The 15,235-nt window shown below is 33.0% G+C and overlaps 2 protein-coding genes across 2 annotated transcripts; one reads left to right on the top strand and one right to left on the bottom strand.

Annotated features, from left to right (window-relative positions):
- The first annotated feature begins 487 nt into the window (after positions 1–487).
- Positions 488–11,521, top strand: LOC108228175 (cyclic nucleotide-gated ion channel 1). The gene is made up of 8 exons (XM_017403689.2): positions 488–699; positions 1,883–2,031; positions 3,212–3,770; positions 4,236–4,448; positions 4,658–4,938; positions 8,748–8,859; positions 9,464–9,700; positions 10,753–11,521. The coding sequence occupies exons 2-8, from the start codon at positions 2,003–2,005 to the stop codon at positions 11,449–11,451; spliced, it is 2,130 nt and encodes a 709-aa protein (XP_017259178.1). The 5' UTR covers positions 488–699; positions 1,883–2,002; the 3' UTR covers positions 11,452–11,521.
- Positions 11,522–12,109: 588 nt separating this feature from the next.
- Positions 12,110–13,795, bottom strand: LOC108226674 (thaumatin-like protein 1). The gene is made up of 2 exons (XM_017401668.2): positions 13,678–13,795; positions 12,110–12,983 (listed from the first exon to the last, which is right to left on the bottom strand). The coding sequence occupies exons 1-2, from the start codon at positions 13,727–13,729 to the stop codon at positions 12,322–12,324; spliced, it is 714 nt and encodes a 237-aa protein (XP_017257157.1). The 5' UTR covers positions 13,730–13,795; the 3' UTR covers positions 12,110–12,321.
- Positions 13,796–15,235: the final 1,440 nt, after the last annotated feature.

Below are 15,235 nucleotides of genomic sequence, written 5' to 3'. Positions count from 1 at the left end.
GAATAACGTGGAAGCAATTGTATGATTCAATGGCTGATGATTAGATAAATAATTTCCACATTGAGCTGGAAAAGCCTACGAGAAATGGGTCATCTCATCCACTGTCTTTGACAACTCAGTTTAGCTTTACAAGATTAATTCCATGTATTTTTGCATAAGTGTATTATTTCTCACATAATTTTACATGTTCCGAAACTCAATTAAATTTTTTCAGCTAAATATAATATTTGCTAGTTTGTTAAACTCTCAAAAAATTATTTCCAAATTTTAAATAATTAGAGTAATTTTTATACATCTAATAAAATTGTCGAATAGAACGGAATCGAATTTTCAGATGCCGCAGTGCGTACGATACCTAAAATATAGAGGAAGAGCAGTTACTTTACAACATAACCGCAAATCTAGACTGTAAGAAAAGAGTTTCATCTCTTTCCCATCGCCACTACAACAGTGATTATATAAACACATACAGTAAAGCATGCTTGAAAAATATATTCGAAAAATCCAAAAAGACATTAAAACCAAAATACCCTGCCCTAGAAATTTCGCTGAACTTTCCTGCTCGGTCGATCACATTCTCCACCAATTCCAAGTCAATTAAGTTTAGTTATTTGCATCATCAATCTCTCAGTCGCTGCAGCACCAATATCGAGGCACTTCAGTTTGCGATTTTTTCGTTGTTCGTTACGCCTCGATTCGGTAACTTTACTGATTTATTTTTTAAATTGATGTGTTTGTTTGTATCTGTATGTACGTCTGTCTATATTTCGTTGTGTTATCAATACACTTCTGATTCGAATTGCGCAATTTGTGATTAATTAGAGTTTTCTGGTGTCTTGTTTGGTTTGGTTTTGTCGTTTAGTTTTGATTGAGTGTTTTGTTGTTGGCATTTAATTGCTTATGAGTGTTCGAGGATCGGTAGTTATGAAAGGAGGTTTGATTTAGATATCGAGTAGGAGTAGTGGTTTCTAGTATATCAGGTGTTTGGAACAAAGCGATTCGAATCCGAGAAGCAGAAATGCTTTTGTGTTACTGGATTATGTATGTGAAATATTAATTTGTGTTTTTCTTCTTTTTTAGTGTTTGCTTAAAAACTTAAGCGTGGATGGATGCATATTATTACTAGTAAAAATTAAGCGTGGATGGATGTGTATTATTAGTATATTACGTGCTCTGTCTTGAAATAAAATCTCGTTGCATTATTTAAGTTACTGCTACAATGCTGAAGACCTCAAGTTCAAGATTTGTGATTCGTGTATGATTAAAAACTGGAATATGTTCTGGGGAAAAAAAAAAACTGGAATATGTTATGTTTCCTCCTAAATAGTTTCGTTTTCTACTTGTGTTAACTTGTGTGATTTTGTGAAGTTTAATGAAATGCCATTAATCTATATGAAATCTATGTTACAAGTATGAGTTCAAGAATTTGAATAAGATTTTTTTGTGGTAACTTTTAAATGTTTTATGCAACACTTTATTATGACCAAGATAGTTTGATTTTATTAGTTTAAGCCACTTTAAGGATATCGATAATGGCCGTAAGTCAGACAAGTTGTTCACTAACAAGCTTGATCTGGAGGCTTTGAAAGTCGAACTCGTTTTGATTCGTACAATATGTATGATGTATTGACACTAAGTGTAACATTTAAAATCAGGAAAAATACTTCAGCCCGGTTAAATGTTTGGTAAAAGCTGAATTTCAAATATAATTTTTTGTCCAACTAGATAAATTGGCTCAAATTCGTTGGTTAATATAATCCTAATTCTGAATCCGATAATACAAATAGGCTCAGTCTGTTTCCTCTGCAACCCCAAAGTATCATCAATGTATGCTCTTGTAAATATGCAACTCACTGATCACTTTTTTTTTTTGGATCTCCAGGAGTAGATATTCAATGCTCCGTGTTTCTACTTGAAGCAGCTTTCAATACAAATAAGATTTTTTGCTTTGATTGAAAGCCAGAGTTTGTTTCTAGACAGTGCATTTGCATAATACATACCAATGAATTACAAGAAGGAGAAGTTTGTACAGTAAGTTTCTTCACTTCTTAATCCTATTATTATTTTTATTGGCATTTCAACTAGTAGAACTGCAGCTGTATCACTGTACAAGACTTGTTTCCATGCCTTTATAGCTCATATCTTGTTGTATTAGTGCCACAGGTAAATTTCTTTTTTTTTTTTTTCCTTTTTCTTCTAATTTTATTGAAGAATTATGTAAAGCTCAAGTACTTTAATTTGTAACCTCTACTGCTCTACTTGCTGTTTTGGTTAAACGTAGGATTCAATATTTTGAATATAAACCATCAAAAGAGTAAAGACAATGAAATGAGAGCCTTCCAAAAGTAAAATGGTTTATTAACATCTCAATTCTGTGATGGCACAAGCCCTATAACTAAGAAGAGTCATGTAAGTGTTGCTCTTACTAAGAAGGTTGTGATTTTCAACTTTATATAGGCAAATGAATGCGATTTAGCTAGTTAGAGCATATCCAAGGGTATTAGCATTATTAGGTAAAATATTATATGATTATCTAAAATTTGTTGAATCTGCAAGAAGGTGTACTCCAATGATGTTAGTTATAATGGTCAGCTATATGTTAAAAATAGTATTTTATTATTATTTTCAAATTCTACATATTGGGGAGAGATGAAAATTTGAGCGGCAGATGACGCGGATGTATTTAGATGATTGATATGCAATCAACAAACATAGAAGACTAAATTTGGACAGCTATAATTATACCTAACATGAGTCTACCCTCGAAGTGACAGAAATTTTAGAGGATATGTATATTTCGTGACAGAAATTTTAGAGGATATGTATATTTTGTACTATTTGAGTGCCAACTAGGCTTTTTAGCTAAAATGTCTACATGGTTGGAGATGCTCTTATATAGAAGTAGATTAGCAAAACTTTGTACAATCGTAATGTCCGTGAATAAGTTGTTGACAAATATATAAGATACATTGAAATACCAGACATATTGAGTGTCCAGACTTACTTCTTTATATAAACTGTTCACCTATTATCGGATATTAAAAAAAAAAATCAGTGAAAATTCATACATACAATACTTGCTCATATTAACCCTTAAGATCCCTGCTGATGTTTTAGAGTAGTGGAAATTAAATTTGACCATATTGCAACACTTACTTCTGACATGAAGTTTAATGTTTATGCATCTGATTATTTGGTTTGGTTTACGTAGATTCCAGGATTGGAAATCAGACAGAAGTTCTGAAGGTCAAGATTCCACAAATAACGGATTTTCCTTGGGGAATTATAAATCAAAAATTTCAAATAAGTTCCAAAGAGGCTTTGAGCAAAGTTCTGAGGGGATCAAAAACTTCCGAAGATCATTGCGATCTCATTCTTTTAGTAGCATTCTAGCAAAAGGCTTGGGGTCGAGCAAGAAAATTCTTGATCCACAAGGATCCTTCCTGCAGAAATGGAATAAGATATTTGTATTGTCTTGCATGGTTGCTGTCTCATTGGATCCTTTATTCTTTTACATTCCGGTGATTGATGATGACAGGAAGTGTTTAGTGCTGGACAAGAAATTGGAGAAAACTGCCAGTGTGTTGCGCTCGTTCACTGACATATTTTACATAATACATATTATCTTCCAGTTTCGTACTGGTTTTATTGCTCCTTATTCTCGAGTATTTGGAAGAGGTGTTTTGGTTGAAGATGGTTGGGTAATAGCCAAGCGATATTTGTCTTCGTATTTCTTGATTGATATACTTGCAGTGCTTCCTCTGCCACAGGTAAGTGAATACAAACTTCGATACACTGCCTGCATATTTTAAATATTGCAGTTTGGTAAAAACGGGGACGTTTGGTTCTTCCAGTACTATAAAATTTACTTAAGTACAGTGACAAGAATAAGCCAAATGCTTATTTCTCTCCTTGTAGACTTGGTTGCATACAAATGCACTTCGACCGTGGTCCTAAGTGTTGTGTTTACATAGAAAAGTGCACGCACACACCCATATTAATATATATCGCTTTGCTTGATCTTCAACATAATTAATATAACTGTTGCTCACATCCAGGCAATTAGCATGTCGATGCAAGCATTTGTTAAATGTGTTCCCATATTTTGTATTTTTTTTTGTATTTTTTTTTTGAAACCATATTTTGTTTTCTTATTGCACGGTTCCATATTTCTGTTTTCCTAATTTACCAAGTCAGTGACTAGTGTGACTCTTGATTCGTTGTGATTCTAACAGGTGGTAATTTTGATCATAATTCCTCAACTACGTGGCTCAAAATCTCTTAATACAAAGAACTTGTTAAAGTTTGTTGTTCTATTCCAATACATACCAAGGTTTCTTCGAGTCTATCCACTCTATAAAGAGGTCACAAGAACTTCTGGCATACTTACCCAAACTGCATGGGCTGGAGCTGCAGTCAACCTCTTTCTTTACATGCTTGCTAGTCATGTAAGTAACTATAAAATAAGGCATGTTCTTTTTCTGCCGAAGCAAATTTCCAGTAGTTTTAGTTGTTAATTTTTACTTCTTTGCAAGTTAGGGTAAAATATTCTGTGGTAAAAACTAGTAATGTAGTGTAGGGCTGATGAGTTTTATTGTATTCTTTATACCAGTATTTCCTCTAATTCTCTAAGAGTCACAATGTCGCTATTCTGTAGGTCCTTGGAGCTTTTTGGTACTTGTTCTCGATAGAACGTGAAACAACATGTTGGCGGAATGCTTGCAATGACCAGTCTGACTGCATTCACTCAACGTTTTATTGTGACACTAGTGGGCGTTATAGAATAGATTTGGAAGAAGCATGTCCAATCAAGTCACCAAATACAACACGTTTTGATTTCGGAATATTCCTTGATGCTCTTGATTCTGGTGTAGTGAATTCAATGGATTTTCCCAAGAAAATTTTCTATTGTCTGTGGTGGGGTTTGCGGAACTTGAGGTAAGAACATGGCAAATTTGAAGTAATTTATAATCAGTGTCTGCCTGATGTTTAAACTGCTGTTCTTAGTATTGCAATTAATATTTTAATACCAAGGTGAGGTCTTAGATATTTTAAATGCCACATTTTTCTTATATTATCAGAGTTAACATATGTATTTATATAAACATCTATCTTGAACTTCTTGCGTTCACATGCTACTGGGAGAGGACCACCCCCCTCTCTCATTAAGCTACTAATTACATCATATGCAGACTGTCGACTTGTGGGGGCATCTATATACTAGAGTAGTAAGCTTTCAATCTTTCTTGCAGTGTGATGCATAACGTGGAGCATCCATCTACTTGACTGCGAAGCCCTATCATGACTCAAATTTGATTTTGTTAACGAGACAGTCTAGTGAAGTAACTTATGTGATTAATGATATTACAGTGCTCCAAAGATGTTATGCTCTTATAGTTGTTAAAGACTTGGAGCTCCCTATATAAAGATTTACTCACACATTATTTAGAGAGATTAGGGAACTGACTTCTTCCCCGAGATGTTAAAAATACTACACAATTTAGTCTTTATCTGCTTCCATTACCATAGTGCTGCCACTCTCACTTCAGTAAACAAATCTAGCCCTAGATTGCCTAGATACATGCAAACAATTCAATTTGCTAAGTATTCATTTTTTATGATCCTCCGATAATGATTAATAAATGCCACATATATATAACATGTAATTAATACTAGTGATAATTTTAAACACACAATAAGGTAAACACACAACAAGGTCTAAGTTCTAAGTATAACATATAACACGGTTCCATCTAAAACCTGACCCTATATGAATAATTTAATCTTGTAATTATTATTTTAGGATATATGTATAATATATATATATATTTGTATATATGTTTACAATTATTAGCAAATTGAATTAATATATTAATTTTTATTGCACATAATGCAAATAGTTTATGTATATTTTTTCTTGCAACATATATAATATATTATATATACCATTTATGTATATGTAGGTCTATTCAATCGATTAAATTATGTATTTATGATTCTTTTGATAAATATAGTACGATTATGTTTATTATTTTGTTAAATGATTTTATAAAGGTTTTACTACATATATTGAATATTGGCCAATGGCAAAGGTTCGGACATATACTAAACTATAATAACCGAACAAAGATATAATTTGTAGTTTGGTATGGTATTCTGTCAATCTATCATCAACCACTTTTAATGCATCCATTATTTTTTTTTTAAACTCAGATTGATGTAGCTGATAGATATAATACAAAAAAATTTCGTACAAATGTTAAGGTTCCATTCGCACCAACAACATATTAAATTTAAGTTTTAAAATATTGATTTTAAAAATAAGTAAATATAAAATCCTGATAATTGCATTTTAGTTTATTTTAAAATTATTGAAAATTTTTAAAATATAAAAAATTACTGAAAAATTGAAATTTAAAATCAACCCTTAAGCTAGTATGCATGAAAACTTAAGATCAGATAATTTTTATCAAAATTTATGTGAAATGTCTTTTTTATTAATCATTATTTTGTAATTAAAAATTTCTCAGTGCTCATTGTTGGTTCCCTTATTGAACCTAAGAGGTCGTTTGGTTGACAGGAAGTTTTTGGGGTATTTTAAATGATTGGGAAGTGACAATCCATCAGGTTGTTTGGTTTACCAAAAACACAGGAAGTCTAACTAGCTGGGAAGTTGTAATACCTGTAAAACCTAGGAAGTTACTTACCCACTCCCCCTCGGTCACTCACACTTCCACCAGATTTAACTTTAATGCATACATGTGAAAATATATAACAATTCTAAAATTGATACATATAATAGTAAAAAAGTTAAATATTAAAATTTTCAGAGATTATTATTTATTTATTATTATTATATGTAACTCAAACTTATATTGTTGAATTATATTTATTCATTAAAAATATAAAATATGTTCTTTTAATTTTAAAAAAAAACGGTAACATATTAATAATACTATTTTGTCAAAAATTTATAAAATATAATCCAATCTAGAGTTAGGAATGAGTTTGAATAATTAATTTGTTTATAACTTTATATACAAATTTTATATAAAATAAAAAATACAATTAATTAATTTTAATTTTTTGTGTAATTATTAGTATGGATTATTGCTAAATAATTTGGAGTAATTTTTAAAAGTCGTATAAATTTTGTATGATTATTATTTTTATCAAAAAATGATATTTATCATTTAATTATAATAAAAGACATTATGATTATGAAAATATATTATCCAAAAAAGTAAAAATACAAACAAATAATATGCAGGAAGTAAAATATCCAACATGTCAACCAAACACGTTTGTGTTACTTCCATGATATTTAATGTAGATAGGAAGTAGAAGTTACCATATGAAATAACTTCCATCATGATACCAAACAAGCACTAAGTCATCACATGTATCAAGGTAGATATTTTCAATTTTTAGTTGAAAATTTTATATAAAATTATATTAATAATAATTGAGAAAAATCTTCACTATTTGGTTATATAAATTCACTCTTAGGTTGTAATTACATAAATCTTCTTATGAGTTTATACTTAGTGGTGTATACATTACAACTATTAATACTTTATGGTTTCACCGAGTTTGGTAGAGTCCAAGTTAATTTCAGCTTGGGTTTATCCCAAATTTTGATATCACTATGAAATCCAACTAATTCCAACACATAAATAAAAATTTTCAAAGTTTTTGAATACCACCAGATTTTAGAAGATTTGTTATAATCCACTTTTTTTGCTACTTAGTTTTAAAATACTTTTTAGAATCTGGAAAGAAAAGCCCTACATCGAGTACTATTATATGTTAAAAGGACTTTTAAAATACTTGGTGAATGCCTTCTTGTATTTAAATGGAATTTTATTAAATTTAAATTAATTCTATAGAAACTTGATGCACCCCACTTATTATTACTTAAGCTCTGATAGAGTGCGGTTTGTAGAAAGTTAAAGTTTTATAAATATACCAAAGTATTTTCTTCTGATCTATCTTAGGTTATAAATTACTTGAACAAACACAACTATGGTGTATTACGATCCTATGGATGTGATGAGTTTTGAATTGTCTTAACAATTTATTATTAAATGATGAAGCCCCAAAGGAGAAATCATAAGTTTAAGGATGTTTTTTCTTAAAGATATAAAATGGTCCTTAGACTTATAGGCATATAAACCAAACCAAACCAAACATACCCAGTATATTCCGCTTAGAGCAGGGTCTGGGGAGGGTAAGATGTACGCAACCATGCCCTTATCCGGAGAGTAAGGAGGTTGTTTCCGTGAAGGCCCCCAGCTAGTGCACAATATACAAGATAGTGTGTGAGTTTGAGACTGTACCTTAGCCCGTGGTATTATTCACACATGACTTACTAGTAGAGAAAGCGACCAAAGAAAACGGTACCAGAAGACACAATCATTGGTGAGGGAAACAGTTTTCATCTTATAGGCATATAATTATAAATAATAAATTGCGCTAATATTCGCAGCTTCTTGGTATCAACTTCCTACTTTTGTGATGTGGTCACTTAACAGACTCACTAACATTTACTTCTCCACATAATTTATTAAAGTATGTTGTTTGAATAATTTTCATGCCAAGATTTTACTTTGTAATAAACAATCTAGTTTCTACTGTTTAAATTATGAACTCACTCTTCAGATGATAATTTTAGGAGTTGGATACATTATAACATATGACATTATCATTAATCAGGTCACTAATGTTTCATCATTCTCTTTTCACAGTGCCCTGGGCCAAGACCTTGAAACAAGTACCTATGTGTGGGAAATTTGTTTCGCAGTTTCTGTTTCCATCTCTGGGTTGGTTCTATTTTCCTTTCTAATCGGAAATATGCAGGTATGGCTTTATGGATCACTAATTCTTACAATTTGCAAGTGTTCAGTATCATAATATTAGATAGGTAGGCTGTATTTATTACAAATTCTTACAGTTTTCAAGTGTTCAGTACTTCAGTGTCATAATATTAGATAATGCTTTATAAGACACTTTTTGGATTGATGGAGATGTAGCTGCTGATGTGTTGAACAGAATATGGATAGATTTAGACCCTTCCGTGTAAATTGTAATGATGAGTCTAACTTGTATTAGTACCCCTGATATTGTTTAGAACAAAATTATTGGTCCTATATGTTTTATACAAGGCTTGGCAGAAAGGACCCAAGCATAACACTATAAGGCAAACATACATAAAGAGAGGTGCTATAAGACAAACATACGCGCACAAGGGTGCGTAGACATATTTTTTCATGAAGTGAAATTGAGATCGATTTGCTCCCGAATCTCTTTCCCGTCTCACATGTATATATTACCCTCTTATATTCCCTGCTCTTCCAACATTATTGTGGTGTTTTTAAGATTGAGTTGACTGCTAGGACTTCATGTATTATCTTGACTTTTTATTTTATTACATGACAATATTAACACACTTCTGTGGTGACAGACTTACCTGCAATCCACAACGGTAAGATTGGAGGAGATGAGAGTGAAAAGGCGAGATGCAGAGCAGTGGATGTCTCATCGTTTGCTCCCTGAGACTCTGAGAGAGCGAATTAGGCGGTATGAGCAGTATAAATGGCAAGAAACTAGGGGGGTTGATGAAGAGAATTTGATTCATAATCTTCCTAAGGACCTCAGAAGGGATATCAAACGTCATCTATGTTTGGCATTGCTTACTAGGGTTAGTAAGCCAACAATGTCTTCATACTATTAAAATCATTAGCTTTATTATATTCTAGAATATCAACTGTCATCTTGATAATGTCTTCTTTTTTCTTTCTCTATTGTTGTGCCCTATACTTATTCTATCTCTATTATCTGAAAGTGTTCCTTACAAAGTTAACCGTGAGAGTGTGAGGTTTAAAGAACTTCAGATAGATACTCAAAACCTTATTTATCTACAAGGTGATGCACCTGTTCGAATTAGAGAATGCGATGAGAAATATTAGGATTTTAAAAAATATATATTAAGACCAAATCAAAGTCGTAGATTGATAGTCTAAAAATGTCGTTGTCTTCGTGAGTTGGTGTGTTTCAGAATACCTGTAAAAAATTTAGTTTGATACTTTTTGGCAAGGTGATGTTCTTGGACAGTGCCAAGGTTAGGTATCTAGCAACTAGGTAGTGGCCAAGTGAGCTGTCTTTTATTTGAAATAAATGTGCACTTTTACTCCCTTATTAATGAAAAAGATCCAGCTTAGAGACAAAAATCAGGATAAAGGAAAATTTAGTGCCTGAAGTTGTTAATTAATTATAGCACTGCAACAGGCTCTACTTGATTAACTTTATACTTCTTAGATTGTACAAGAGGGTGGGCACTCATTGTAACTATACAGTCATCTAAGCAATAGATTGGACCAGGCATGAAAATTAGCAAACAATATAAAATAAGGTGCACAAGTGTAAGTAAGCTTGGTATCCTTAGTATTTTTGAAATAGCATCCTCGTATTTGTTAAGAAGAATAAGACTGCTGCCTCCACCGAACTGGTCATATGCTTGCGGGGATCTGGGGGTTGGAAATTAGGGCTTGAGGCTTAAGATCTCCCACAAAAGTTCTTGCTTGAATGTTTTAGTGGTGCCATTTGTAAATCATTATTGCATTCTTATGTTGCATGTGTAAATCATTATGATACTGGATTTTGAACTTGAACTCCTCTGAATTGCATCATAAGTAACTATATTGGGCTTGTTTCCACCTATTAATATTCATTTTATTTTTTTCCCTCCTTAAGGTGCCAATGTTTGAGAAAATGGATGAACAACTGTTGGATGCTCTGTGTGACCGTCTCAAACCAGTGCTCTATACAGAGGACAGCTATATTGTGCGAGAAGGCGATCCAGTTGACGAAATGTTGTTTGTAATGCGAGGGAAACTATTGACTGTGACCACAAATGGAGGTCGCACAGGCTTTTTTAACTCGGATTATTTAAAAGCTGGAGACTTCTGTGGAGAGGAGCTACTTACATGGGCTCTGGATCCCCATTCCTCGTCTAACCTCCCAATCTCTACTAGAACTGTTCAAGCTCTATCAGAAGTTGAAGCATTTGCTCTTATGGCTGATGATTTGAAGTTTGTTGCATCCCAATTTCGGCGGCTCCATAGCAAGCAGCTCCGTCATACATTTAGGTTCTACTCACAGCAGTGGAGGACTTGGGCTGCTTGCTTTATACAGGCTGCCTGGCGTCGGTACCGTAGGAAGAAGCTGGAAGAATCACTACGTGAGGAGGAAGATCGGTTACAAAATGCATTGGCCCAAGGTGATGGAAGCTCACCAAGTTTAGGTGCCACCATCTATGCATCACGATTTGCTGCTAATGCACTTCGTGCTTTACGGCGCAATAGCACGAAAAAAGCAAGGATCCCAGATAGAGTGCCTGCAATAATGCTGCAGAAGCCATCAGAACCTGATTTTACTGCTGAAGATAAATAGATAACGTGTAATTTATTTTCTTGTAGTGTTAAAACATGAAAACGTAATTATATAGTTCTTTTTTTGTTCATCTCACCGTCTTTTGGTCTTGTGAATATTACTATTGTTTATGATTCTTTATAAGAGTAGATGTTTTAAAATAGGTTTGAGAATCAACTCGTGTATAGGTTCGAACCTGATATGGTAATAACTTCTGTTACGAAGGACATGCTTACAGAAGGGCATAATCAAATCTAGTTGGCGCGAGTGAACAACCCAGGTGTGGTGTTGATGGGTTGATCGAGATTGGTCTTCACTCTCTCCTGATTGAATAACATGGTTGGAAATACAGCTGAACAATCTTGGCTAACCACCTGAACAAAACTGGCTAACATGGTTGAAAATGTGATTAAAACCGATCACCCGGTGATTGAATGCATCTATAATGGGCGACGGGTCTCGTATCCTATTCATTAGCATATCAAATATATTATATTTCTAAATAAATAATAAATTTAAAAAATTTATATAATCCCATGCTTGGCACGTGTCATAAACTAATATAAATAAATTTATATCATGACATGTACATGAGCGTAAAAATAAAAATAAAAATAGTCAGGTACTAATACATAGAAAGTTTTATGTCTAATAACAATTATAATATACTTCTAATAAATAAAAAAAACATATAAATATATATATTACACAATCAAAGAGAGAAATCATTACAAATTATAATCGAGACAATACGGCAAAGGTTAAGTGTTGTAAGTACATCACTCTTTCAATACTATTGGTCTCTTATTGTGTAGTACCTATAAAGGGAGCGCAACTTAACCAGTCTGCGAGATATATAATACCGCATCAATCTACTTTGAGCAGTACTTGTCAAGGACAGAATGTGATTCTGTAGTTAGTTCCAGTAGAGCAAGTGAAGGTGCTAGTTTGATCATGGTAAGCGTAGCCATAAGCCTGTGGACACTTTTCTTTGAAGTATATGGCCGACTTTGATGGTTGGCATGTGCCTGGAGTGCTAAATGCACCAGTGCAACAATCTTCTGGTCTATTTAAGGCCGCACAATCGCTAAGGCATCCCACTGTGTCACTACCACTTGGAACTTTTATTGCCCTATCTGCAGGACAGTCTGCATTGATATCACCGGAGCAGCTGGCGGTGAAACATGCTTGGTTTTCAGGTGCTAGACTAACACGCAAGTTAAAACCATCAACATTACTGATGTCGTAGGTATCCAGTCCACCGTTGTCGTTTAATGTAAATTCAGCTAGTGTTGCTGGTGGAACACCGGTGGCTCCACTGCAGGCTCCCCCACCATGGCCACACTCTCCTGTACGGCAAGTGGCAGTGCAGTATGTTCTAGCCCATATTCTTCCGGAAGTTTTTGCTGTTGATGGAATGTCGATAGTATCTGATGCCTGTGAAGCTAGTTCGAACCCTGTTTTTGAGGGCGGTGATTCCTTATTGCTGAATGCAGCTGGCCAGATTGTCATGGGACAGTTGTTTGTGATTGTGAATGTTGCCGATTCACCACCTGAAATGCACAGTTTGAAGTTTGGTTTATTTGCCGAAAGATTATTAGTTAGGTAACTTAAATACTCCCCATCCCCAATAACTATTGTATAAACTTTAATTAATGTTTTGAAAATGATGGAATACTCCTAATTAGTGTCCTGAAAACGTGAATTCAATCAAATTATATACTCTCTCCATCTCAAATTAGATGACCCCGTTGACTTTGGACACACCGTATAGCTATATGACTTATTTTTAAAATTTTATTTTTGTAAATAAAAATTAAAATATAAATTTTTTATTTACAAAAGAAAAAATAAAAAAATAGATTTCGGAAGTAGACAGTCAATGCACCTAAAATTACGTGCCCAAAACGGGATCATCTAATTTGGGATGGAGGTAGTATAAGTTAAGCCTTGGAAGTTGGAAGTAGAAATTAGAGGGATGGATTTGAAAAACCACCATTAAATTTGTTTTGAAAGTATAAATGAACATGTAAATAGAGATAAAATTTATTTTAAAAATGGATATGTAGAAGAGGAGGGAGTACATGAGCTAACGGTAACTTGCTAAAAAAAGAAGGAAAAAAACAAGCAGCTGGCGTCACTTGATAAGACAATAAAAAGTACACGCAGCTGCATATACTACTATACCTTAAGTATAATTAGCTATAGAAAATGTTAATTGATCGAATATTATATGCAAGATCTTACCAATTAACAGAAGTACAGCGAATGGAACCGCGAAGAGAATTTGCCGTGCCATGTATTCAGGCGCATGTACGTAAATGTGTTTACAGAAATACAATGACGAATGTGGATTGGTAAGAGGGTACGAAGTAGGGCTTATATAGCCCTTAAATTGTTGTTCTCTCCAACAAATTCTAGTGGTTCTGAAATGGTGTGTATTCTGTTGATAATTTCATAATATCTTCAATCAAATTTAACTAGTGGTTCAAATTATAATTGTAGGGTTAATACATATATTTCGAGTCGGCAATTATATAATATCTACAGTTCTAGTGGTTCTGCAATTGAAGCTGGACCGCGGGGACCATTAGAGTCCGGACTCCGGTCACATGTGCAATCAGCAGGTCGGTAGTCAATGACATCACCAGTGCTACGTACAATATGATCTGGACAAAATGTGAGAGAATATTAAATGAAATTAATTTTCAAAATATATTGTGATAAAAAATGTGCGATTTCGATGGCTAATGGGGGCCAACTGATGATATGTAGGTTAGAGTACTTTTCTTATTCAAAAACTGCTTTTCGTTTATGCCAGCTATATGAAATAGTACGTTCACTGCATGATAAAATTTTATTAACTTATCTCATAACCTCCGCTTACCAGATTATTTGTTATGTTTCTATTTTTTATGTGACCCAGTTTACCGAAATTAAAGAGTCGCATTGATATAATTTAATAAAACAGTAATTTAGGTGAGGAAAAAAATTATAGATGAGAATTTTGAGGATAATTATCATAAACTTTTCCAAAAATGCGCAAGTGTTGTTTTGTAAATATTTTATGTTTTCAATATTGTTTATTCAGCAATAGAATGATAACGTTCTCGATAATCTCACGTCTAAAATATACAACAATTTAAAGTATGTTACGTATATTCTTTGATAATATAATTTTGAATTTTTTTCTCAACTATTTCACATTTATGAATTTTAATTAGAATCAAATGGGTCAATTTAATTAACGGTATAAGATAGAGCAAGTAGTTTAAAATAAGAGAAAGTAGTTTATTAATTTGAGAAGTAAGAGTCGTATTTATCACAAGGACAGTAAATAAGATACTCATAATCTCTATCCGTGGGGTAAAAAAGCTCTATTTTTCACGATTTTAAGGTGGAGTTTTCATTAGTTTAGCACGGGGTCACTTTTAGTTCTTATTTTGAAAGTATTATATTTCCATTTCTTTTACACGCGTTATTTTAGCTATGGATAATATACCCTTTGTCAAAAATTACGTATGGTGTTTTTCATGTTTGCAAGAACACTCTGTCATTCAATAAAAGAGGAATCACTTCAATACCTTTTATTAATAAGCGAAACCACTTTTCGGTGGAACATCGGTACCAAAAGTACCAAAATTTGGTCACTTTCATATTGATTAGGATTTTATAGTCATTGTTATATTATTATTAAAAGACTTTTATATTGAATAGAATTTTATTATTAAAGACCTCAATATTCATTAGGACAATGAAAGACTTCTGTATTGATCAGAATTTTATTATTAAAAACTTCAATATT

The sequence above is a fragment of the Daucus carota genome, chromosome 6 (assembly GCF_001625215.2).
Source record: "Daucus carota subsp. sativus chromosome 6, DH1 v3.0, whole genome shotgun sequence".
Taxonomy (NCBI): Eukaryota; Viridiplantae; Streptophyta; class Magnoliopsida; order Apiales; family Apiaceae; genus Daucus; species Daucus carota.
Note: the sequence above shows the minus strand (reverse complement) of the source record. Positions and strands in the feature narration are given on the sequence as shown.

Bases quoted from the DNA above. Each gene is read 5' to 3' on its own strand.
- LOC108228175 (XM_017403689.2), top strand. From the start codon at position 2,003: ATGAATTACAAGAAGGAGAAGTTTGTACA. The intron at 3,771-4,235 runs GTAAGTGAATAC...TGATTCTAACAG, and splicing joins CAGTGCTTCCTCTGCCACAG to GTGGTAATTTTGATCATAAT. The intron at 4,939-8,747 runs GTAAGAACATGG...CTCTTTTCACAG, and splicing joins TGGGGTTTGCGGAACTTGAG to TGCCCTGGGCCAAGACCTTG.
- LOC108226674 (XM_017401668.2), bottom strand. From the start codon at position 13,729: ATGGCACGGCAAATTCTCTTCGCGGTTCCATTCGCTGTACTTCTGTTA. The intron at 12,984-13,677 runs GTAAGATCTTGC...TGTGCATTTCAG, and splicing joins CGCTGTACTTCTGTTAATTG to GTGGTGAATCGGCAACATTC.